Source organism: Macadamia integrifolia, chromosome 10 (assembly GCF_013358625.1).
Source record: "Macadamia integrifolia cultivar HAES 741 chromosome 10, SCU_Mint_v3, whole genome shotgun sequence".
NCBI lineage: Eukaryota > Viridiplantae > Streptophyta > Magnoliopsida > Proteales > Proteaceae > Macadamia > Macadamia integrifolia.
In genome coordinates this window covers 20,816,608-20,841,736 of record NC_056566.1, presented here as the reverse complement: position 1 = coordinate 20,841,736, position 25,129 = coordinate 20,816,608, and the positions used below count along the sequence as shown (strand labels likewise).

General features: G+C 37.2%; 3 protein-coding genes across 8 annotated transcripts; 1 reads left to right on the top strand and 2 right to left on the bottom strand.

The window, feature by feature from the left end:
- Nucleotides 1-373: 373 nt before the first annotated feature.
- Nucleotides 374-7,261, top strand: LOC122091357 (guanine nucleotide-binding protein subunit gamma 2-like). Its single transcript, XM_042661244.1, has 4 exons — nucleotides 374-987; nucleotides 6,705-6,757; nucleotides 6,889-6,933; nucleotides 7,032-7,261. The coding sequence occupies exons 1-4, from the start codon at nucleotides 853-855 to the stop codon at nucleotides 7,114-7,116; spliced, it is 318 nt and encodes a 105-aa protein (XP_042517178.1). The 5' UTR covers nucleotides 374-852; the 3' UTR covers nucleotides 7,117-7,261.
- LOC122091356 (ADP-ribosylation factor-like protein 5) lies at nucleotides 7,224-10,493 on the bottom strand. Its single transcript, XM_042661243.1, has 3 exons — nucleotides 10,337-10,493; nucleotides 9,860-10,056; nucleotides 7,224-7,696 (listed from the first exon to the last, which is right to left on the bottom strand). Exons 2-3 carry the CDS (start codon nucleotides 10,049-10,051, stop codon nucleotides 7,337-7,339), a joined length of 552 nt encoding a protein of 183 aa, XP_042517177.1. The 5' UTR covers nucleotides 10,052-10,056; nucleotides 10,337-10,493; the 3' UTR covers nucleotides 7,224-7,336.
- A 44-nt stretch (nucleotides 10,494-10,537) lies between these two features.
- On the bottom strand, nucleotides 10,538-16,580 carry LOC122091354 (DUF724 domain-containing protein 3-like). 6 transcript variants are annotated; one of them, XM_042661238.1, is made up of 4 exons: nucleotides 16,403-16,580; nucleotides 16,086-16,127; nucleotides 15,027-15,451; nucleotides 13,454-14,539 (listed from the first exon to the last, which is right to left on the bottom strand). In XM_042661238.1, exons 3-4 carry the CDS (start codon nucleotides 15,423-15,425, stop codon nucleotides 13,739-13,741), a joined length of 1,200 nt encoding a protein of 399 aa, XP_042517172.1. In that variant the 5' UTR covers nucleotides 15,426-15,451; nucleotides 16,086-16,127; nucleotides 16,403-16,580; the 3' UTR covers nucleotides 13,454-13,738. The 6 variants fall into 6 exon arrangements, with proteins under 6 accessions (XP_042517174.1, XP_042517175.1, XP_042517172.1 ...); XM_042661240.1 differs by lacking the exon at nucleotides 16,403-16,580 and adding an exon at nucleotides 10,538-10,828 and having other exon boundaries at nucleotides 14,234-14,539; nucleotides 15,027-16,396; XM_042661241.1 differs by lacking the exon at nucleotides 16,403-16,580 and adding an exon at nucleotides 13,013-13,422 and having other exon boundaries at nucleotides 14,234-14,539; nucleotides 15,027-16,394.
- Between the last annotated feature and the right edge of the window lie 8,549 nt (nucleotides 16,581-25,129).

Here is a 25,129-nt window from a genome sequence, read left to right as displayed (position 1 = left end):
GGTCTCCTTGTTGTCCACGTGTCGCATTCTGCAAGTAGCAAAACAAGGAAAAACATGAATGAGAAAAACAGAGGATTTTGATCCTGTTTTGCTAGTTGCAGAATATGACACGTGTCATCAATGGTCAAGATTAATTCAGTTGGGTGAGAGTTATTACATCCAGTTTGGTTTTTAATTCAATCTTGGCCGTTCACTTAAAGTAATGCCACATGTCGCCTTCTGCAGATAGCAAAACAAGAAAAACATGGATGAAGAAAAACATACGATTTTTTTCCCAAAAAGGACGGCATCCAATGGCAATTTGTTTAAATGGCAGAAGAAGAAATAGTGAGAGAATGATAGATGACCGACGACACTCACATGACATAGTAAGAGAGAGAAACTAGAGAGAGAGAGAGAGAGAGAGTAGAAGAAAATTATAGGTAAAGAAAAACAGCTTTCAGAGAACACTGATAATAACAAAAGAGAAGCTTTACTTTTCGTTTTTCCCTCTCCTTCTCCCTCCGCTATAAAAAAGAAGGGTTGAAAAAGGGGGTAGAAAGGGGAGGATTCCAATATCGAAACGTGTCCCTCTCTTTCTCAGTTTCTCCATGGCTTCTGATTGATCTCTGCTCCCATCTTTCAGTTGATTCTGATCAGTCTCTGCTCACAAGGTTTTCTGCGTTCAATGGTTGTTTGGAAGACTATGACCATGAGAGTCTGGTGTCAATGACTGTCTTCAAGCAAGCATTCATTTTCGCTTCCATTAATGGCGTCCCTGTCCTAGAGATCTGCGTCTCTGATTCTTTAGGTCTTTAAGAGGGAGCGGGGGTGGGGGCAAGGAGTACGGCGGCTCTTTAATTGCATTCGGAGATGCAGTCGGTGGAGCCCGAAGCTGTGTCTTCTGTTGATCTCCAGGTTAATGCGGTGCCAACATCTGATACGCGGGGCAAGCATCGGATTCTCGCCGAATTGAAACGCCTTGAACAGGAAACTAGGTTCTTAGAGGTTAGTTTCAGCTTCGGATTTCTCTATTCTTCTATCTTGCTTTTCCTTTTTTGAGTAGTTCCTCGTTACCAGATTATGGAAGTCTGAAAATGAATGCCCTAGCGGTTGATGGAAAAAAATCGTCTGCAATTCCAATCTCGTACAATTCCGTGCAATACCACTTCTGGTAGAGTTCCAATATTTTTTTTAGTTTTCTTGATTCCGTCTACATCTGTTTGGTTAATGGAGCGGTCATATGTTCCTTGGATGATGCAGTTCACTTGTTCTGTAATGTGAAATAGCACACGGCTTAACAGTTTTGATTTATTCGAAAGCTGTAAATTCTTACAGGGATAGACGATTAGTTGAGTAGATGCAACCGTCCACTGAGTTTTAGGTAGCTTAGAATCATTTTCATGCAGCTTAATTCCTTACCAAAAGAACAGTAGTTGGGGGACTCGAGTTCAGACTTCAGAGTTTTTTTTTTTTTTGGGGGGGGGGGGGGGATGGTTGTGGGGTGGGGGTTGTGGGAGCAGGTTTTATGGATGGGCCTGTCCGTCCGGGTTGTATCACATAGCAGGTCTGAGGGAGCAGAAGCTCAGTTAGAATTGGCTAAGTGGCGAATAATACTTCTACAAATCTAGTACCACCAAGAGAGTCCACGACAATAAGACCAACAATAATGGGAGTATATTAATTTGTTTGATTTTTGACTAGTAGCTAATCCAAATCATCTTTTAGAAAACCAATAATCAGAATTGCCATTTCATCTACATAACACAACTAGATAGGTCACCCATTGATACTCTATGGATGGGACAGTCCATAAAATCTTTCCCATTTTTGTTATCATGATCTTCAGTTCAGTTAAAAGCAATAGGCAGATGCTTTGGCTAATGTATGCAGGCCCTATTGAAAGGCCACTGGGATTTCTTAGGTCGCAGGTTGCCTTGTTTTTATTGCCACGGTGGTCGATAAGGGGATATAGATTACTTGATGGGGCCTGGAAGATCAAAACACCTGGCTAACCTTGCCATGGGTTCCTCAGTTTGGACTCTTGCAATGCTCAGGGGAAAAGGTGGCTTCTTCACTAGCTGGTTTCAGGCACTAGGAAGATTATTGCTGGTTTCCATGTTCATTTCCTCATTTCCTGCCAAGATGCTTGGAGGGCTGTGTTGTGCTTAACTGTCTACCACTCTGCTCATTGCTCCTTTTCTGGTAGATTTCACCTTCTTTTGATGTTTCTGCTCACTAAGCCTGGGTTTTTCTTTTTGAGCTAGTAAGTCCACACCTTTAGAGATAATGTGGGCGGGTTTTGAGCTAAGGCCTTTGCCCTGAAACTCATGTGTGAAGACGAATCTTGTTTGCTTTGCCTACATGGAGTAGCTGGATGTTTTTCTTGACCTCATTACGTTGGGTAGAAATTTGCTCTCTTAGAAGTTAGATGTTTTTCTTGGAGAAATCAGAGTAGTAAATGTCAGCTTTCCTTCTCCTGATTTTTGTTGGGTTATGAATAAATGGTTCATCACTTTTCCATGTGGAGATGTTAGAAGTTAGAAGTGGCCATTTGGCATTATTTGAGAAGGAATTTCTGTCATGGAGTATGTGAAAATCAACATATCCCTCCAGAATCAGTAGTTACCATATCACAGTATCATTTTGGAGATAACCATCTGTTCATCATTTAAGTTGGTGGATAGGAGAATCAATATTTTAGCTCCATGTGTTCAACAGATTTTTTTAGCATTGGACTACTTGGTATAGCTACTGATGAGTTGATGCAGAAATACTGGTTCATAGAGCATTATTTGAATCCCATTGTGTTTATGTGGTTTCTGTAACCATTTGACTATTTCTATGGATAATAGTGGTTTGGGGAGAAAATATATTATATGGAAAGCCATCATTTGTAAGTAATTGTGTGAACTTTGGCTTTTTGGAAGAATGATCCATGCATTGATTCTTATTGCGGTGATAATGTGAAGTTGGCTGTTGTATGGCCAAGTTTCAAATGTTTCAGGTGTTTATTTTTCTCTAATTAAATAATTTTCTAATAAGTACGGTAATAGATGAGAACCTGTGGTTTTATGTCATATGTGACCAAGAAGGAGCATATCGATATTTAATCAATTGGTCATGTCTTAACTGGACTAAAATTGAGCATATTATTCACTTTTTTTTTTAAGCGACACTTTCCAGTTTCCACTGTGAATCTTAAAGTAATCTTAGATTGATCCAATAAGGACTGACCAAATTATATTGATTTCCTTATATTATATGTAACATTAGGCCATGATTTTGCTGGTTTCTCAAAAAAATATTGGGGTAATTCTGGCTGATGTTCTTGGTTGGTTTTCCAAATCATTGATGATTTTTTTACAATTTCTCAAAATAAGTTGTGGGAATTGGTTCTCTATACAGGGTCTTGGGCACTTAAGCATTAAAGTTGGGGTGAGCTCTATTATTAATTTGGTAACGCATGGTCTGAGAATTACTGCTGTGAAGATAAATAAGTAGAATTTTGGCACTTGGCAGAGACTCCCTGATTTTTTTTTTTTAATTGATTGAGGAAAGACAGGCAAAAAAGTAGACTAGATTTTATTTTTCGGATCTGGAATCCTGAACCCTTGTCATTTTCAGTCATGGCCTTTTTTCAACTCTTGATCAAGGAGTATTACACTATTATTATTATTATTATTATTATTTTTTTCCGGGAGCGGGGAGATTTAGGAGGTCATTGTGAGTTGAAATGCTAGAGGGGTAGTTATGTGGAAGTGGTTCATATTTACAAGGAGTAATTGGCCCAAACTAAAATGGCATTGTAATAGTGTAATATACCTACCCAAGTCTCTGTATAGAGTTGTATAGGTAGGGTGGATTTTCTCTATACCTGATAATCGAGGACCAATAGACACAAACTTTGGGTTTGCACGAATTTTTGCTTCTAGTCCATGAATTTATCAAGAATAAGTGAGAGTTGTTTGTTATCTTCTCTTAATGTTTATGAACTTTAAAAGACAAGATGTATGTGCCACCGTTATCCTTGCTTCAAAGAGATTGACTCGGTCATTTGTGTTAAGAGTTCTGGAAAAGGAGGTTATAGATAACAATGTGGTTGGTGGGTAGGAACAATGCTACACGTGGTTTGTGAAAAACAACAGTTTGGTGATATAATCACACTAAGAAACTTTCTGAAATAAAAAAAGGTAGTACTCACTGCATGGTTATTTACACATTCGTAGAGGGAAACTTTTTTGTCTTTTCATTTTAGTAATAGTCTAGGGGACATCATTTGCCTCACTTCAGTAATCTAATGGGGCAGAGAAAATGAAAATATGGAATAGGATCAGGATTTGTATCTCACGATGACATTTCAATCACTTATGTCTTCCATATCTCTTATATAAGCTTGATTTCGATAAATGTTACAAATGATTTATCTTTCTCTGCCTATTAGCTACTTATCTAGAAGTCCTTTAGAACTCTTAGAAGAATGACCTCCCACCTAAAGTCTTATGCATGTGGATACTCGTGAGTCTACTGGAGGCCCATGCTCTCCTCTTTTTGGTTTAAACATGAAAGCTGTCTTGTATTGTTGTCATATTACTTACCTGAACTTTGATAACTTTTCTCTGATTTCTTCTGGCATCTTATCAAACATTTTATGAGTATGTTGCAGTCATCACCTCAGCCAATTAGAAAATATCTATACCTGTAATCTAGGTGTGTTAATTGAGAGTGCTTTCGCAGAAAAGCTAAAATTGTAGGTATGGGTATGGCTAGGTATTGAAATGAAGTTAAGAGTTGTACCAAACCCATTCCAAGCCTTAGAAGCTTGAGACAAGGGCGAAAAACCTACAGATTATCTTTAGGGATAAGATTAGACATTGTCTCACTCTCTATACTTCATGCCACTGATCCTTTTCCTAGTAATAGGTGGAAGCATTTAGATGCTAAACCACCACTTGAGTCTTTTTTTTAATTTTTTTTTGGGGGTTGGGGGAAGGAAAGCTGACCATTTTCTTTGCTTGGTTAGCTGCTTCTTCTCTAAATACCCGTCATTTTGTTAATTTATCAAGAAGTTTCTTTTATTTTATTTCCTAAGTTAGGGTTCAAAATTGAACCAAAGAGAATGTTATCCGCAACACATGCCTCAAAATAGTTAGATTAATTTATGGGTGTTGGTATTTATTCAATGCTGATACATCTGGATCACCTTAGTAATCTTAAGGGTGCAACATTGAATCACAATTAGATCATCTTTGGAATTTATGCCCTTTCTAGGCGTCATCAAGCTCGACAGGGACTGAAAAACGGGTAACTGGTACAAACATGATCGCAGGAAAACCTCAGGGCATCTAAAACTGAGAGGATTTTTGTGGGGGTGGGGGGGGGGGGAGGGATGATAATAATCTATTTACTTCCTTCCCTCAACCCCCCCCCCCACCCCCCTCTTTCTATGAAGATGCTCTATTTTAGGGTTCTGGGTTTTCTTGTTTTACAAATATGCTAAGAACTCAAAATTTCAAGTTAGGATTCTAAAAGATTCATGATTATAAAATAGAAATTGAGGTATGATTTGGTAGCCCAAACTAAAGTATGTCTCGGAGTGAAAGGGATGATGGATAAATTGATGTGGCAATGGGTTAAGAAAAATATGACTAGGGGTTGGTGCTGTTTAGGTTTAAGGTTTTCCTGAAACACCAGAATTTCTGGAATAACTGGAGGTTGGCTTGCATTTGTGGCTGGTGGTCAAGGCTACAGATTAGTTGGTTGATGCTGAATAATGCTGGATAATTAAAACCGATCATGGGGCCTGTAGCAGTTGCTGGAAACAGGGGAAAAGATTAGTGGACCTAGGAATTCATCGATTCAGCTTAGATTTGCGAGATTCCACATGGGTGGAAGGTTTTGAGATGCAAGTCTCTCTTTCATTGATGTGAAATAAGTCTTGCTATATCCCTGTAACCACATAAAAACCCAAACTCTATAAAGATTAGGGCTTCCATTCATTTACATCTAGGATTACTAAACTAATACTAGAAACAAAATAGACACTGAGGTTGCCATCCAACCTGGTGTATGTGTGTGTGTGTGTCATAGATCTCTTCAGACGTCAGTATCTCTCGTGTAGCAATACATATCTTGATCTATAATTCTCTTTTAGCCTGAACTTTTCGTCCTTTATCTCAGCAAGGAACTTGACGTGAATTTATTGAGTTGATTTTCTATAGAAGTTTAGCTTGGCAATCTCGGTTAGACCATGGAGTTACAAATTTTGAACATTGAAACATGTGAGAGATCTTTGATGCTTCTGTCTATGGTACCAAGTTGAACTCAAGTCTTTTTCATTCTTAGCGGTAGGTACAGAAAGAGCCTGCTGTGGGACACAAGATCATCTGGGTTTTGGGGTAACTAATTGTTTAGGAATCTGAAACACTAGATTAGAATCACCAGATGAGTGGCTTGATGGATTTCCATTACTTTTCTATGGACCATCATGTGTCCCACATGAGAAGCGTAGTGATTTATCAATCTATTGCCAATCAAAAGGAGGTAAGAGCAGTGCCTATGGCCTACCTATGTACACAAACTTAAAAACTTAAATCCTCAAACTTGTTTTGAAGTGCTACATTTACCAACTGCTGCATTATCTCTCTCTCTCTCTCTCTCTCTCCATGTAATCAGATTGCAGTTAAAACTTTTGATCTGACTTGTTTTATATAATGCTTGTGCAGCAAGAGCTGGAAGAGCTTGAGAAAACTGAGAAGGTATCAGCTGCATGTGAAGTGTACGTATCAGAATATACGACGGTGCTAGTAGTTTGCTAGATCATGATTATAGTTGATACCTGCCTTTGAGGTTAATATTTATTTTATTACATCCATTTATAGGGACTGAATTTCATTTGGTGTCCACCAGATTGCTGCTTAATGTTGGAAGCAGACCTGATCCACTACTGCCAGAGTAAATAACACTTCCTTATGCCACTTAAATCACATAACCTTTTTAGTTCTTAACCTGCATACAAGCTGAACCACCTTCATTTATTCTGGTTTCAATAGAACTACTGGCCCTACCAACCCAACATGGGATCGATGGTTTGAAGGCCCACAAGAGTCGCAGGGTTGCGGATGTTGGATACTTTGAACACTTTGATTGGTTTTGAAATTTATAGTTATTTTTTTACGGTTTTGAAGAGCTTGTATCCTTTGCATTACTTGTTCTGTAACAAATGTTGGATAAAACTCCCAATGTGGAAGAAATGAAATTTTTTTTCTTTCTTTGAAGCCAATCCAAATGGACACGCATCCTATCAATCTGCTTATGGAAAATAAGCTATTCTCGTTCAACAGTAGCCTGAGTTATCTTAACTTGTAGCCTTGCCAGTTACATGCTGGGCTATCCACCCCAAACCATCATATAATCCTTCTCCTGTGAGGGCACAGCAAGCTTGAATGTGCCAATCATGATTCTTGATGCTATGAAGTGAAAGGGCGTCTGTGATCTCAGCTGGGGGCATGGCATCCTTGAGATCTTGCTTGTTTGCAAAGACAAGAATCACTGAATGTTCAAGATCATCATGTTGGAGCAACCGAAAGAGTTCATCCTTCATAATATTGATCCTTGCACGATCAGTGCTGTCTATCACTGCAATGACTGCATGAGTCCCACGATAGTATGTTGCCCATGACGTCCTCAGCCGCTCTTGCCCACCAAGATCCCACACCTGATAGAGCAAAAATTATGAAGCACATAAAGAAAAGAAGCTACCTCAATTTTCATGGAAAACAAAACACTGGATTAAAAGAAGATAGCTGATACTACTGAAATTCAACCAGAAGGTATTACAACATAAATAACATCATTCCAGTGATGGGTGAAAAACAAAAATATGTTCACCGTGGTAGCAAAAAGAGAATTTTACCAAAAAAAGGAAGCAAACATAGAACGCATGATGTTGAGCTAGAGGCAGAGAAGCACCCAAGACAAAGCAAAGTACTCAGATGGCCATCAACATGGAAGATGACAAACCATTAAATCTGTAGCATTGGAATGATATCCTGCTGATCTAACAGAGAATGCCCAGAAGGGAGCAGTAAGATGTGCTTGCCAGGAACGTAAGATCACTCAGCCCACTGGCAATGTCTCCTAGCAAATATAGGGAGTCTGGAAGGTTGACACTGGCCAAGAGAAAGAAATGGTAGAAACCTGAGACCTAGTTTTGGATTGGGCCCACAACAAATACATTGGCATAACAAGATCCTCAATGGCAGCAAGATGAAGAGGCACCAGGATAGCAAAAAATGTAGGGGTTAGGATTCCTCTGATGGTTGCTTCAGATCAGTGAAACATAAAACCAAGACTCAAAAACTCTAGTTCAGAGAATGATACTTCAAAACTGGTAAAGCAGAGCAGGTCTCAATTCTTAACCATTTTCCTAGGCATTGGTATTAATCAATACTCCAAATCTGTTCAACATAGGAAACCTCAACAATAAAATAGAGGTTCTCAGTGGATTATATGGCCTATTTAGAATTTCTCCATCTATGTTCAATTTTTGGATATTGTTCTCACGACTTGCTGGGTTGTGCCTCTTTCCTCTTTCATTTGTTCTTTTTTTCAGTTTTCATTTTCATTTCTCTTCTCACTTTTGTTGGATCCATGTAGCTGACCCCATTAAGCTAGGATAAGGCTTAGTTCATTGTTGTTATTGTTGTTCAATTTTGGATATTGATGTGGCCTCAATAAATATATCACCAAAAAGGCTTGTACCACTTTGGAAGGTTATACAACTATCTATTCAGAAACACATTTCATAGAAGCAGTTCATCCCAACCAATTTTGTTACTCCCAATCCCGATAAGGAAAGGAGTAATTCTAACAAAGTTTCTGTGTTGTTGATTCCTAGACGTAGTGCTTCTTCCGTCACACACAGCCTATTGGTACTTTGAAATAGGATTGACCTGTAATACCAAACCTATAGGTATAACTTTTTCGCTCAGTGGCAGAATCAGAAATTGAAGCATTTGTGGTTGCATCAATTGGGAATACACAACAGAAGAATTTGTTTTATTTTTTTTTAACTTCAACTTCAACAAGCATATGTTTATTTAAATAATACTTTTTCTTTCTATCCTTAATCATGTCTTTCTCAGAAGATTGAAAGAGTAGGAATTTCTGAAAGCCTAACAACAAGCTCTCCACAAGTCTCTCTAATATCACGAAACAGAGAAGGTAATAGCAAAATCACAAGATTGTGAGTTTTCTAAGAGATAAGACAATTGAACCTCTGAACCAAACATTGGTGGGTTTGCCTTTATCACTTGCTTGAGAAAACAGGCAATTTAATTGGTGAGAGGGTTTCAATTATCCAAACAATGAGCAAATTTTACAACTAACTAGTTCACTTGTAACCTAATGACCCCCCCTCTCAAAACAAACCAAACACAATATTATAACAAGGATCATGTCCTCTCTTCTGTTAATAAGACTTACAGTTATTGATTATAAAAAGAAGGAAGAATCATAAGGGTGGTGTTAAAAAAAACGAATATCGAGTGTTCACAAAGTTGTCCTCTTCTAAAAATTTTGGAAGGCTTGCTCCTTAGTAATCACAATAACAATATATATGGAGTTTGTGTCAAATTAATGAACAATCGATCATCTGGAAGAACCATCTTCAAAATGCAAACAAGTGCCACCATTCAATCCATTATAAAGGCTCAATTTTCCAAAAATGAAAATGCAAGAAACCAGAGCTGCAACAAATTTGGTCTCCAAAATCGCAAATAACCCACAAAGAACAGATAAAGAAAACCACATCCAAACTCAAAATAAATAAATAGATAAATAGAATAAAACTAACAAGCAAAGAATTAATCAAGCTAACCTCGAACCGAATGTTTTTGTACACAAGCTCTTCGACATTACTCCCAACAGTAGGATGTGTAGTGACAACATCTCCAAGGTGCAATTTATAAAGTGTCGTCGTCTTTCCAGCGTTATCTAAGCCAACAACTACTATCTTGTACTCCTTCGCCGGAAACATCATGAACCAAAATCTTGACATAAAAGCTCCCATCTTGTCTACAAATAGAGGTCGAACTTAAATCTAAGCCAAAGATCCAGGAAATCTCACAAAAAAATATGATAAATAAAAAACCTAATTGAGAGGAAAGGGGGGGGGGGGGAACTCAATCAAAACCCATAAAGCACACGATCTTTCGGATACAAAAAGAGGGGCGGGGGGCCGTCAAAATTGCTTAGATCAGCCCAAACTTGCAGATCAAACCAGTTTAACAAGAAAACAAACTTCAAATCTGCAAAAAAAAGAAAAGAGGGAGGTGGGGAGGGGAAGAAAACAAACCTAACCAAATTGAAAGGCAAGAACCCAGGAGATTAGATCGCAGGTAGTCGGGTATGCTTCAAAGGCGAACCAGAGAGAGAGAGAGAAATGGTTCTCTGGTTTTGGTGCGTGGAGTCGTTGGGAATTGAAACCAGAGAAACCCTATAACGTGGAAAAGAACTCTTTCAAATGCGACTGCATACGTTTGCCAACGGAGAATAATCATGGTCGGCGCAACGCTGGCACGCTGCCGTGTATCATGGAACCCATCAGCCGAGTAGGAGCCACGTCATCTTCAAAAGTTACTGTGAAGCACGAAATTAAATATCCGTATCGTCTCCGCATATCGTATCGGACAATAAAGATGTCAAACCTGCCCGTTTTGCATGTCTCTACACCCATACAATGGACGGAATGAAAGTATAGCACTGCCTGCCCAGATGCCTCAGCATGGCCTCCTATTGTCCTGTGCACTGATGCAATGACTTTGCAAGCAGATAGGATTCTCTTGCCCTTTAAAAAAAAAATTATTCAAAGAGCAACCATTGTCAATATGTAATAATATCAATATCAGTATTGAAAGTGATCGAACCAATACCCAATAATGTAATTTATGTCAATATCCAGAAGAGAATTGACCAAAAAAAAAAAAATTGTTTTGTCTTAGAAAGGCCCTCGTGCCACAAACACGTGGTAAGTGCCCCTAGAAGGGGTACGATGGTCATTATATGCCCTCTCTGTATGTGGCACAAGGGCCTCTCGGAGAAAAACTTTGTACCTCCAAAATAATTAACAAATCATATAACCCAACCCATTTATGATTTAACCTTCTCCTGCAAACCCTTTTACAAACCTATGGGCTACAAATCAAGATTAACGCTATTTTCTTTGGTTTTTGGTAAGATTATTGTTCTCTTTTGACAAGCCTAAGATCATGTTTAAGTTGTTGGACTGAGATTTCCTTCGTTCATGGTACCGTATCCCTTAGGAGGGCCTTGGATGGCATCGAGAGAATTTTACAAAATAATGAGAGATTATTATCAACTCATACAATAAAGTATGAGAGTAATACAAGAACAACAAACTAAGGCTTATTCCAATTTAATAAGATGGACTACATGGATCCATACAAAACAAAGTGGTATATGAGTCGGAAAAAAATCGTCTACAATTCCGATCTCGTACAATTCCGTGCAATACCACCTTCAGGTGGTGACACGTGTATTGATACCAATACAATGGTCCAGATTTGATTTAAATGCCTCTTCACTGATTTAATGTTTTATTAATTGTATCAGATCTGAACCATTGTATTGGTATCAATACACGTGTCACTGCCTGAAGGTGGTATTACACAGAATTGTACGAAATCGGAATTGCAGACGATTTCAACCCATATGAGTCGTAGTCATTTTCTTTTTTAAATCATTATGCGGCATAACTTGATTTTTAATAATCAGAGGAGTTTATTTTCAGTTGCTGCTGATCAACTTTTTGCCCAACTCAATAATTGTTTATCAGATTGAGAATGAAGACAACACTCCTTGCTGGCCTGAGGTGTATTGCACTCCACTTCGATTGTCATTATAGTGGATATCAAGGTCCTCAAAAGAAAATCTGGAGTTTTGTTTTTTCTGTATTTGTGAAGAGAGACTTGAAACTGTTCCTCTCCACTATTGTAAAATGGGCAGTGAGACACCCAGTTAAGGAACCATGGGAGACTTGTTCTGGAGGATCCCTTCGAGCTTGTATTTCCTTTTCTTCCCAGTGAGGTTTAGGATTCGGCTCTTCTCCAATTAACTGGGTTAGGACTTAGGAGAACTATGGATACGTATTCTAATACATGGGTACGTATTCCTAGGTCTTCCTAGCCTTTGGATCACTAACTAGATGCCCCAATTATTTGGAGATCTTTTTACCCGGTTTAAATCATGTTCTGGTAAGTAAATTTTGTCTCTAAAGGTTCACTTAAAGAATGGTTGCTTCAAATAATTTGATAGATGAAAACCGAGGAGCTTTGGTTTTCTTTAGCAAGTCACTCATTGGTTTTTGGAGAATTAAATCAAGAAATTCCATCATCCAGCACCAGCCAATTCCTCTTCCTCTTTGAAACTAATCCATACAGGATACGCCGAATCAAGCATTTAGTGACGCATCTAAGTTCCAGAATGCAAATACAGAGCTTTTGGGGTTTCTGTGTAATACTCTGTTGTAGCATTTGCAGCTTCCTCTCATGGGGGATCAATTTCATCACCAAACGTTTGAAAGGACTCATTGGGAGGTGGCATTTGTTAAATTTCAAAGCCAACCTCAATCACTTGCCTACGTATTACTTATTTCTGTAGCTATCAAAATCTTGGGCGACAAATAACACCACAAAATCTGGCCCCAACAAACTGATAACTGATAATTAAGGCCACATAGGTAACATTATCTCACTGGACCATGAACTGAAGTCGACTCATGAATCGGCGGGGTTGCGTTACCAATCAAACCCTCCTAGTTGGTCATTCCCAAAGTTGATCAAGTATTGAATAGGTAAAACTTTCATGACGTCTTATAGAGATGCTGTCTTCCCCATTTGAAGAAATATCAAGAGTTTATCAAACTCCAAGTTTAAGAGCGGCATCATTGGGGAAACTCAGACTAGCATTACATTATAATGCAATTCAATGATGGGTCTAAGAGATGACCATATAACAATACTAGTTCCGCACTCCTATAATTCACTGAATTTGCCATAAATTTCCGATATGTGCAGTATCTACAAAGAACCTTCGGTATCAGACTATGATAAGCCATGCCAACAAAGAACAATGATTGAGAAAGCGAAATCTAGAAGACAAAAGTTGCAATATATGTTTAACAGGAAACAGTAACCGGCAAACCATTTTGATTACATGAAAATATAAGAAATCAATAAAATAAAGGTTTTTGGTGGAGGAAGCTTAATCCTGCAAAGCATAGTTAAAACATATAATTTCAAGCAAACAGTACATATATCAGAAGAAGAATGAGAAACAACGGACAATCAGAGCTCACCATAAAACCAATGACTGACAGCCACATTAAGTGGAACCTTATTTCAAAAACTGAAGGAGCATCATCTTCATTGGTTAAAAAGGGGGAAAAAAAATGAATCATGGATCATAATAAAGTATCTAGATAATCTCAACAACTTAATTTTTATCAATTGGATACAATTTACATATATGTTATTTGATAGAAAACCAGGGAATTGAAAGAGTATTCATCGAATCAATGGACAGAAATCTACCCAAACCTCAAAAAAAATTCCTGCTTTTATTCTGTAACTTAACATACTTGACAAATAAAGCAGAATATGCATTTCCGAGTTAAAGGGTAAGCCCCTAGGGTGATCTGAATTCTAGCCTCATCAGAACAGAGAATTATTAGAGACTATCAAAGAACTTGAGAAGATAAGAGTTGCCTCAGCTGAAGTAGATGTTCCTCATTTGAAATGTGAAGGGAGAGACGAAGATTTGTTAAGAGTGACTCCTGCTCCCAACTTAAAGGACCAGAAGAATACAAAGCCTGCACAGTAGATTTATATGCAACTAGCTCTAACTTATGGATGTTGGCTTCTAATTCGTCTTCAGCCCAGGAGGGTAAATATTTTCTCCTGGACCTAGTTGTACAAGATGATCCAACACAATTGGAAGGACTATCACTGATAATCCTAGATGCTTTTCGGGAATTTCGAACATTGCATTCCCCAACATTGTTACTACTACAACTAGTAACTGAGCATTCGTTACTTTCTTCTGTAACCTGAACAGGCATGGATGGTATACGCAAGGAAAAACTGTTTGTTTTTTCATTTTCCACATCCATATCGAAATACCTTTTTATGCATTTCTCACCCAATTTAGCTTTTAGGGAAGAAACAGCATCTACCTGTTCAATAAGAGGAAGATTTCTCACGGGCAGGTGGTCATGTTTTCCCTGTTTTGTGGTTGCTTGCCATCTCCTATGAACACTAGCAGCAACAGCATCTGCAGGGGATGATTTGAAATGAGATTCACGATCTCTCTTTAATGTCTTCATAGGGGAAAGTGTCTTAACATGATCCATCCAAATTCTCTCTTCGCTGTGGGTTTCTTCCTGGATACCTTGTTGCGGGTCCTCATAAATAAAAAGTCCTCGAGAATATATTGAACAATTTTCTGCAACATTGTAGTTGATTTGTTTATATCCACCAACCTGCAAATACATTAGTTACAACAAGAAGAAAAACCAGGTGAACCACTTTGTCATCAGGACTGCAATTTCAATGAATCACACTCCATAATACATGGAAAGCTTGATGAGGAACTTAAACAGATTGTTGAACCAAATACTCTGCCAGGCAAACTATTGATATAGGAAGCTTTAAATCAGCACAAATATTGAGAAAACATCCATAGATTTTTATGAACAGGGAATGAAATTAAATTAAAACTGAAAAACAATTTATGTGGAGATAGCTTATCATGGTAGGCATTCAAGATCACATAATGGCAAAAGTATGCTTGTGAATCAAACATTTGCTTCTGATGAGACAGTAAGAACAAAGCTTTACAACCATATAACATAAATCACAAATTCATGAAAACTAGACCAAAAGACAAAACTAAACGAGCATGCTAGAACGGAATTCTTGAAAAACCATTGTGGACAAAAAAAAAAAAAAAGCAATTTGAATATTTACCTTCCCAATCTTTACCCATTTCATGTTGTGCCAAATTTGTTGAACCCTTAGATCAGACTTGCGAAACTCTCTTAGTTGGATAGACCCAAACAATCTAACAACAAACCGATTATTATTCATCACCTTTGCCACCTTTCCAGACCTCCAAGAATGAGTATCAAACACTTCAGCTACATCACCATTTACCCATCTCTCTTTCCTTAGGAATGGGGGTTGAGGCCTAACATCATCCCTGTGAACCTTTTCAACAACTGGCTCTCCTTCACAATTCAGAAGCAACTCATACCTAACAGTACACTGATCTCCTTTTACTTCAACTATTTTACCAGGAAACCAAGAGCCACATGGATCCAATTTCGTTCTCAACACCTCCACTGTATTCCCTTCCCTGAACTTCATGATTCTAAGATCCTTTAAACTCGACCCTGTTTAAGCCATTCCAAGTCAAAGAAAAGAAAGAACCTGTGAGAAAATCCATTCAAATGTTCACAGGAAGAAATAAAACTTGCTTCTAACAGAAAAAACAAGGCCAATAAATTCATCGCCCAAGACAAGGATTCCATCCAAGACCCATACTACCACAGAAAATTTTAGCTGGAGGGCAGATCGCGTGGAAGAACCCAAATGTCATGAAATCCATTAGCTCTAGAAAAAAACTTTGAGCTTTCCTCTTCACCGTTTACAATTATAGAAACTACTCTACTGAAAATGAATCCCCCAAAAAAGGGTCTTCTCCAGTACTACAGGAAAAGTTGAAGCTAATTTTCCCCAATGATTAGAGAAACCACAGCACAAACGAGGCAACGAAACTAAATTCAAATTGATAGAAAGCAAAAGCAAAAAACAAAAACGATCTCAAACACCTTGAAGCCACAAATTAAGAGCCATGAATCAAAACTTCAACTACTCACCAGATTCTACACAGATTTATAGAAACCCCCACATCAGTTCCATTTTTAGAGAAGGCTACTGATATCAAGCAATGAATAAACTACCTAAAAAAAAAAATGGAGAATCAAGGATGTAAAAGAATAAGCCTACTCCGTAAACGGTACTTACATAGCTTTTAGCTCATTCTGGCAAATACCCAAGATCGATTATCTGAATAAAAATAACAGTAATTCTTCACAAAAAAAAAAAAAAAAGGACATAACTGGCTAACTCATATGAAAAAAATAAGAATGAAACAGCAATAAAGAGTGATTTCGTTGAAACTAAAAGATACCCATTAACAATTTCTGATGAAAACTTAAGGGGAACTAACAGATGAAATCTATTAATTTTTTTACTATTTTATTTTATCTTTTTTAAGCTTCTGCAGAGAAAAAAAAGTTGAAAATCAACAGAAATTTTCGATCGAACTCAGAAGAACTGACCTGGGTTGGATCGAGACAAAGTTAACGTGACGGTTGGAAAACGAATTCAAAGACGCTTATTGTATTGATGACCACGTCTTTACGGAGGATGGCGTGCTATTGGTTTTCCAGGAATAGGTTTGAGTATTAACTTAAACCAGCTTTAATTTGGAATTATCACATAATTAGGTATCTCTTCTTTGTTTGAAACTGCTAGACTGCCAGCTTCTAAGCCTTAATTGCGATTATATCCTCTACTATTTCATTTATTCCCTCTTTAGGGGTGGGAGAGTTGGACCAGGGCTGGGCCCAAAAGAGAAGTGGCCAAGTTAGGAGCTCATAAATTACATGGTTGAGGCTTGGCAGGAGAAAGCTGAAGAAGACCAGAGTTTGCGATCAAATGGCTGAAATATGTGGTAGTAATGCCAATCTCCTGAGGCTGAGGCTAGTACATGAAAATCTCCAAAGTAACATGTTGAACAACCAACACATGAATTGAAGCTCTACCATATATGAGTTGAACACCCAACACAAACCATATTTTCCATCACCACAACATCCTACTTCATGTTTTTCAAACATGAATCAACTGGAGCTGAAGAATGTTGTTTCTTTTGTTGATCCAACGGAATCTCCAAGGCCTACACAATATGCATAAATTATTGTGTTAACATCAACAAGAATCTATAATTAGAAAATAAATGAAAAAATGACATTATTAACCTGCTGAAATTGAAGACCAGCGCAGCTCTCAAATGGAAATCCATAACTCATCAATTGAGACATGAAACTTGTTGATTCCTATGAAAAATTTATGTGTTAATATCAACAGTAATCCATCATTAGAACTGATATGATAAAGATCAATAAATTACATTTCATCTTACCTTGTCATGCTCAACATGGGTGCCTTGAGGGAAACCAATAGGTGAGGTGGAATGCTCAACTTGTATAGAACCAATAGAAGAAAATTGGTATGGCATCGAATCCAAATGACTTTTTGCTTGAATTGATTCTTGTTCGCTCCTTCCCAAATTATGATTATTTTGTCCTGTGATAAAATACAAAAGTTATTTGACTTTCTTTCTCTTATTTTTTTTTTGTGAAAAAATGATATTTTTTGTGTAAATATGAATCAAATATGCAACTATAAAATACCTTTTTTTATCTCGAGTGTTGTTTAAGTTTTGATGCTTCTTTTTTCTTCTTTTCTCTAGAATACTTATCATTCTACCACCTGGTCCACCATCATCTCTTTTTTGAATTCCACTTACTTGTTGAGACATTGGATTACTGCGGACTAAGGCATTTGTTTGAGGCTTCGGTTGTGTTTCTCCACTCAAAATTTTATCTACTTTTTCATGCAACTCTCTTAATCCTTCTGTCACAATTAAGGTAGCCTTCTCACTATTCGCAACCTTGGTTGCAAGCCTAACACTTTGGTGGCACATATTACCATAATGAGAACCTATGATTGCCTTCCCATTATCTTGAAAAACACCTCCAAAATCAGTGTTTACAATCCCAATTTTTGCATATTTTGTCCATCTCTTCAATATATATTGAGGTACCGTGTGTATGTATCTTCCCATGATTAAGTACTTTTACCACATGTTTGCATTGAATGCCCATGAACTCAAATTTTTTACAACTGCATACAAATGTGTTCTTGGAGGAATCAAATGTGACCAATCTTTCACTATTTTTATAAACTCCAGTAACTTTGTACATGCAATTTGATCCTACATCTTCCAAAATGTCACAATCATAGGCAATCGACCTTTTATATTCCTCTTCAAATATGGCATACATGGTCCTTGTGTATTCTTTGGCAGCTTCCTTCAACATTGGCACATTAGCCCATAATATAGGGAATGTTTGATTGGAGTTGAAATCTTCAGTCAATTCATTTAGGCGTCTCCATTCCATTGCCTTATCATATCGCTTAAGAAATCTTATAATAGTGTATTTTCTTTTACAAGTATCTTTTAAGAAAACGATTGGTACTTTCACTTCTTTCAGTTGTTGTCATATGCACAAAATGATTCTCTTTCATACACCAAAGCCCATTTCTCTCGAATATCAAATAAATTCAATAACCATGTGTTTTCTTCAAGATTGAACTCTGTTAGCAACTCATTCCAGTCTAAAATAAATTCCTCTTCATTTTCAGAACCATATATGACACCCTTAAACCTTTTCTTGAAGCGTTTTGTATTTACCAGCATTAAGGTATATAAGCCACAAACAAAGGCGATGACATGTTTGTGGTATTACAGTAGCAATAGCTTTCCCTATGACAGCTTGTTGGTTTGTAAGAATTGTCTTTGGTGCTTGTCCAGACATAGCTTTTAAAAAAGTTTGAAATAACCAAATAAAAGATTCTGATGTTTCATCCAAAAGTAATGCTGCACCAAAAAAAAAAAAAAAAAAAAAAAAACAGTTTGCCTGTGATGATTTACACCAACAAATGGTGCAAATGGTCGACCATACTTATTTGTTTTATAGGTTGCATCAAAACAAACAACATCACCAAAGCAAACGTAATCTTGGACTGACCTTGCATCCCCCCAAAAAAAATTAGTCATCTTATCTTTTTGGTCAACTTGTACACTATGATAAAACATTGGATCTTCTAAATGCTTATTTTTCAAATACTCTAATGCAGCCTTAATATCTCCATCTTTAAGTTCCCCTGTACACTTCATACGCAATTGATATTTGTAGTCATCCTTTGTAAAGTTGAGATTTTGATACCCTCCAGTTTATTCACATAAAAAGTCATATCCTTCTGTAGGTGATATCTCAGAATTATCCATTGCTGCAATTTGAATACTATGTGCACGTTTCACGACCCTTTGTGCTCTAAGCAGAAATGCTTTCCCCTCTGGTACAAGAGGATGATTGTGCTCACATTCAAGTTCAGTAACTAACTACATCTCATCATTTGTTAGCTTTACAACCATCCATGCTTGACAACCAGTTCTTGTAATTGCTCGACTCTTTTTCACATGTTGAGTATGACTATCCACTCGTCGATAACCTTCTTTTGAGCATGCAAATCTTTTTAATCGTGCAATAAATTTCCGGGTTCTTTCTATCATTTGTTTTCGAATGCTAAAACCCTTTTTTCTTGCATACAAATTGTAAAAATCATATGCTTGGTCGGCAGAGTCAAACTCTTTGCCAATTGAAGGAACCTCAATTTCTAACTCTTGAATCCCTTCTGAAGTATATCTATTTCTGCTTGTTTCCTCTTCATGACTCACATTTGAAGGAACTTCAGAAAGTACTACTTGTTGCTCATTTAAAGACATAGAATCAATAATATTGCATTCATCATCTGAACCACTTTCACTACTAGTCTCCATAGTAATATCCATCACTATCAAATGCCACTGTAAAGATAGTAGGAAATAGGGATCTATAAGCAACAAAATATACCAAGAATATAAGCAACTATTTTCACTATCAGTTCTCTATACACATTCTTGTATATATGTTTGATAATCTATTGTAGAAACACATTTCAATGCGTAATTTCATTCTTAAAATGATCGAGCACCAAATGATTGGAATGATCCATTGTTTCCCACTTGCAAATATTGTGAAAGAAAAAAAATTGTAAAGCCAATAAACAGGAAGAAGGAGATCAATTGGCTTTCCTTATTCATCGACCAAATTAATTGCATTGACCTGCAACTGAGGGAAAACAAATTTTTTAGACTCTATCTATTGAGTACAATTATCATGAACATTTTTTCTGAGGAGAGGAACTGTGTCTTGGAAATGGTTAACATGCTTGATTCTAAAGAAAATAAAAAATATTTTCTGCTTCTTGGAGCCCACTGGACAACCAATAAACTTCCACATGAGAAGCTTCTCTAGGAAGTGCCTCACTGCCCACGGATCTTAGAGTCCTAGACACACAAAAATCATCCTCTCCTACTATTTAAGTTATCTTCCTAGTCTATCTACTCACCCTCCCCAAAAAGGAAAAAAGAAAAGGAATGATAAAGAAATAGAAATTATGAAGCAATAATTAATGGTCAGCAAACTAATGATAGACTTGCTATCTCGCCTCAAACAAAGTAGAACATCAACTTGCTAATATCGGAATTCAAAATTGAAGTAACCAGAGACTAATCAGGTAAAACACCAAAAAGTCCTTTTAATAACACCTAACAGTGAGGTTCTTTAACAATTACTCTATCTAATATCGGAATTCAGAATTGAAGTAACACCAAAAAGTCCTTCTAATAAATATAAGTTGCAATAGTCCCCTTAAAATGTAAACAGAGAAATCCAAAGTCGTGAAGGAAGAAAGGAAGAAAGGAAGAAAGGAAGAGAGAGAGAGAGAGAGAGAGAGAGAGAGAGAGAGATGGTTGAGATTTTCCAGCGGATTCACCGGTGGAGTCCTCTTATTTTGAGAATCTTATTATTTATTTATATTATTATTTTAGTATTAATAATATTAGTCCCAGTTAAGTAACCGTTTATAACTCTATTAGCATAATTAAGAGATTTAACACATGTCAAACATAGAGTGTAAATGGATTAGGAGTCCCAGCTCACGCAAGTGAACATTAACCGGACTCAGAAAGAGAGACACTTGCTGATGAGGTGAGGTGAGGTGAGCAGAGCTAACCGAGAAATTTCCAGTAGAGGAAAAATTCCTTCTTTACTTTGAGTTGAGGAAAAACTTAGGGCCCGTTTGGTATCATTTATGTTCCAGAAACGTCGTTTCGTGTCAAAAACGAAAATTTCAGTTTCTGTGTCAAAACGCAGTTTTTAAACAAAAAAAGGTGTTTCAAAATTTCAAATTTTTATCGGGAATTTTTTTTTTTTTTTTAAATGAAACGAAACTGGGAAGACGGAACTCCATATTGGAGTTCCGTCCAATCTCGTTTTTTCAGTTTTTTTTTTCAGTTTTTGTTCCAAAAAAACAAAAACGGACCATAAGTGCACCAAACAGAAGATTCCGTTTTTTCATTCCAATAGAATGAAAAAACTCCAGAAACGTTTTTTTAGAACGATACCAAACGGGCCCTTAGTCCTTTTTATCGTAGGGTCCACTCGAATTGTTCTGATGTTCTCCACTTCTCCCTCTCATTCTAGTTCGATTAGTGGCTCAAAGATCCTCTAGACCAAACTTTGTAGACCACTAGGTTCTCATTGATTCATGTAAATGGAAGTGGGGCCCACCAGAAAATTGTGAGACCCACCATGGAACTCAAAGTTCCATATTTCTACTTCCAATAGGACAAACTCTAAGATTTAAAACTTTGCATTAACGTTTTTCCTTTTTAATGTCACAACATTTAATGTCAATATAAATGGTTACCAGAAGTTAATAGTTCTGGGTGTTCCTCTAAAATAAAGAGCAGAACTATCTTTCCATGTGAGAAGAAAGAGACGAACATATGAGAGCATTGGTGTATACCACGATTTGGACAGAGTCCTTTTCCTTCTTAAAATATTTTACAATATTTCATATTTTGAAGAAATATATATATATATATATATATGGTCAAGAGATTTCCTAGGTGGATGGTCCACGGCGGTTAATAAGAATATGCATAAAGGCATCAACATGTAAGGATTTTTTATTTCTTAGGAGTTGGAGTGGTAATTTTGAAGCCACTATATTTGGGCACAATGCCACGCAGCCAAGCAACTTTCTTTTGCTCTTTATTTTATTCCCTATATTATGGGATTTTTGGTGCTCAAGATTCCATATGACTTTCTTTGGATAAGATCGTAATAAGTGACTTGTAAGGTCGTTCCAACAAGGTTAAAAAAACATTCAACGAAATGGATGCATGGGAGGCAGTTTTACTTCACCCACAGTGAATGGAGAATCCTTGCCTATGGATAAGAATGGGTATCATTAACAATGGAGAGGGTATTAATGGCTTCGTACAATTAAAGGATAATATAATAATAACCCTAAATGGGTGTGCTTTTACTTTTCAAAACATATTGGGATCAATAAAGAATTCAGAACAAGCAAAAAAAAATTCATCCTATCAATTACCATCCAATAAAGCAATCTTTCTGTAAATGATTTGATGGGTCGGACTTTGGTGAGATTCATACGGATAAAAACCATGGGTCGTTTTAGTAAGCCAGTACAGCATGAAGTAGATTAGATTTGTGTTAGATCCATATGGATCAAGAACCATGGGTCATTTTCCATTGGCATTTTCGGGATCTTGAGCAAGGATACAATAACAACTACAACAAATTCAGCCTTATTCCAATTTAATAGGGTCGGCACATGTATTCAAGCAAAACAAGTAGGAAAAATTGAGGCCCAAACAAAATAGGAGAAATGAAGGCCATGATACGTTTGTAACAGCTGATATTCCAATTTACTGTCCATTGGCCCAATCTCAATTTGGAAACTGGAAACCCATCCCAAATGGAGGCCAAAATAAATCGATCCAATCCCAGTCCAAGACTGTATAATCTAAAGCCCAAAAGTAGGCTGAGGCCGATTTCTCTCTAGTGCTGGGCCTGGACCAATTGGACCTTCCGTGATGCACAAGTTAACAAAATTAAAGCCCTTTCAAAGTTTAAGAATCTATGCCATTGTAATCCTCTTCCTAATAAGGATGGAAACATGTCAGTAACCAGGAGGGAATGGGGTAGCGTCTTTTGCTTTGATAAGGATAAAGGTTTCTAATTTCCTGATAACACAATAATTGATTTGGTGGGCCAATTATTAACTTGATCAGACCTAAACTGGTCCAAATTCAGTTCATTGATGACCTGATTGAGGACTTTGGGTCCATTCTGTCAGGACCCAATCACAGGTTTCCCTGACAGACTATGGGCCTTCAGCATTGCTGCTGACATGAGAACTATTCCAAAGAACACGAAAAAAGTAAGTACAGGAGAGAAGTTGTTGAACTCCTTTCAGTATACCCATTTGGAGAAGCAACAAAAACTGAAAAAACTAGTCCAACTTCAGTGTGGAATTTAGTGCCTGGCCCAGGCCCAGCCTTTCTGACGGGCTCCATTAAGGACCATTATTGAGATTTAATTTCTGAAAGTTAACAGGAAACCAACCCAAGTTTTCATGGCTATGGCTAGTATTTCTATTAAAAATACGGATAGAGCTATCTAAGCAAGTGGCATAGGGGGTGTACACCAATGAAGTGAGAGAAAATGGTATCATATATAGACACAAAAGTGCTAACATACGCTATCTCAACAACTCAAAGAACTTTTTCCCTATAAATATTAGCTGAAAGTTTTCCTTCATCCACGAATCTAGGGTCATCATTATTCCCTTATATGTTGAAGGCCGGAAATGCCCTTCACTATTCATTGACACCCATCCAAGCACAATGATGGTCATCAGTGAAGGAATTCCTTCTTCACTGTGGTTTAAGGAAAGCCCGATCCTTTATTTTATGTACAATGTCAAAGTGGCAAAATCGGCTGGCCACCGTTACCGTTTGTGGAAACAATGCATCATGGTTACGTAATTTGCTTAATCTTAATCGCATACTTAGAAGATAATGATAAATGCATAGTTTATAACAAATCAAGGTCCCCATAGGTACAACTACCGATACTAATAATTAACACCAATGCTTAAGCTGTTTTGCTCCATTATAAAACAGAGAAACAGACAAAGAAGCAAGTTAATTAAGAAATCTCAAAAATGAAAGATTGCGTCATTTGCTACTATCAAGATAAATAAATAACTCTCTTAGACATGTAGATGAAGCCAATGCATATATAGCTAAGATATATAATTAATAATCAAGAAAACTGATTAGGGGACAAATAAAATACAGTAATTAAGGTAGTTTTATTATTTATATCAGTAACTGGCTGTGTCCCTCTCAACTCTATATTCTTTGCTTACCTCAAGTGAAGTGAGAGAGAGAGAGAGAGAGAGAGAGAGAGAGAGGGGGGGGGGGGGGCATGTGAGGTGGGCATCCTTCGATTGATGAGAAAGCCCAAGACCCACTACTTTTGGCAGCTTGGCTACACTTCCCTAAGCAATTCCTGAACTCACTGTCTCCCACATTCAAAGTCTGAACTGAGAGACCGTTGAGTAACGCTTTTACCATCACCTTTTGTCCTCATTAGCCCTTACATTAACCTCATAATCTATAAGGGATGAAGGAGAGACCTGCCCATGACAGTACTTCAACACCTCCCTCACTTACTAGTTACAATGGTGCCAATAATGATTGTTTTGGAATTTAAAGAAGAATATCCTGTTTAGTATTAGAGGCAAGATCTGGCAAGAGAACATGTTATTTAGGCTTAGATCTCCATTAGTTTTGGGATATTATTTAGAATAATAAGAAGATGATGGTGATGATAATGGTACTGTTCTTGAGTTGTGAGAGGACTCATGTTTTGAGCTAACTTGCAGATGCACACATAAGTGAATCTGTGGTCTGAACTCTGAAGAGACTGAAGTCTGAACAGCTTAGGTGATTGGTCGTGAATTTACCCAATTCTTAATTTTGGTTCGTCAACACCAATGTGATGTCTGGGTTTAGACAGGTTCACTGAACCAACACAAAGACCATAATGGATTGGGACTAGAAAAAGAAAATGAAAAGAGAAGGAAAAGGAAAAGGCCATTAAGGGTATTTTTCACATAAGGATCTACATATATATAATATTAGTACAACCTTGGGCTTTTCAATTAAGAGCTTAAAATATATGTAAAGAGTTCCATCTAGTCTATGATGGTGATGGATACAATGTCCCTAA

What these genes read in the sequence shown, in the direction of transcription:
- LOC122091357 (XM_042661244.1), top strand. Translation starts at nt 853, where the DNA reads ATGCAGTCGGTGGAGCCCGAAGCTGTGTCTTCTGTTGATCTCCAGGTT. An exon ending in AGGAAACTAGGTTCTTAGAG is followed by an intron (nt 988 to 6,704) that starts GTTAGTTTCAGC and finishes ATGCTTGTGCAG; the next exon opens with CAAGAGCTGGAAGAGCTTGA. An exon ending in GTATCAGCTGCATGTGAAGT is followed by an intron (nt 6,758 to 6,888) that starts GTACGTATCAGA and finishes GGTGTCCACCAG; the next exon opens with ATTGCTGCTTAATGTTGGAA.
- LOC122091354 (XM_042661238.1), bottom strand. Translation starts at nt 15,425, where the DNA reads ATGAAGTTCAGGGAAGGGAATACAGTGGAGGTGTTGAGAACGAAATTG. An exon ending in AATGGGTAAAGATTGGGAAG is followed by an intron (nt 14,540 to 15,026) that starts GTAAATATTCAA and finishes ATGTATTTGCAG; the next exon opens with GTTGGTGGATATAAACAAAT.
- LOC122091356 (XM_042661243.1), bottom strand. Translation starts at nt 10,051, where the DNA reads ATGGGAGCTTTTATGTCAAGATTTTGGTTCATGATGTTTCCGGCGAAG. An exon ending in ACAAAAACATTCGGTTCGAG is followed by an intron (nt 7,697 to 9,859) that starts GTTAGCTTGATT and finishes TTGCTCTATCAG; the next exon opens with GTGTGGGATCTTGGTGGGCA.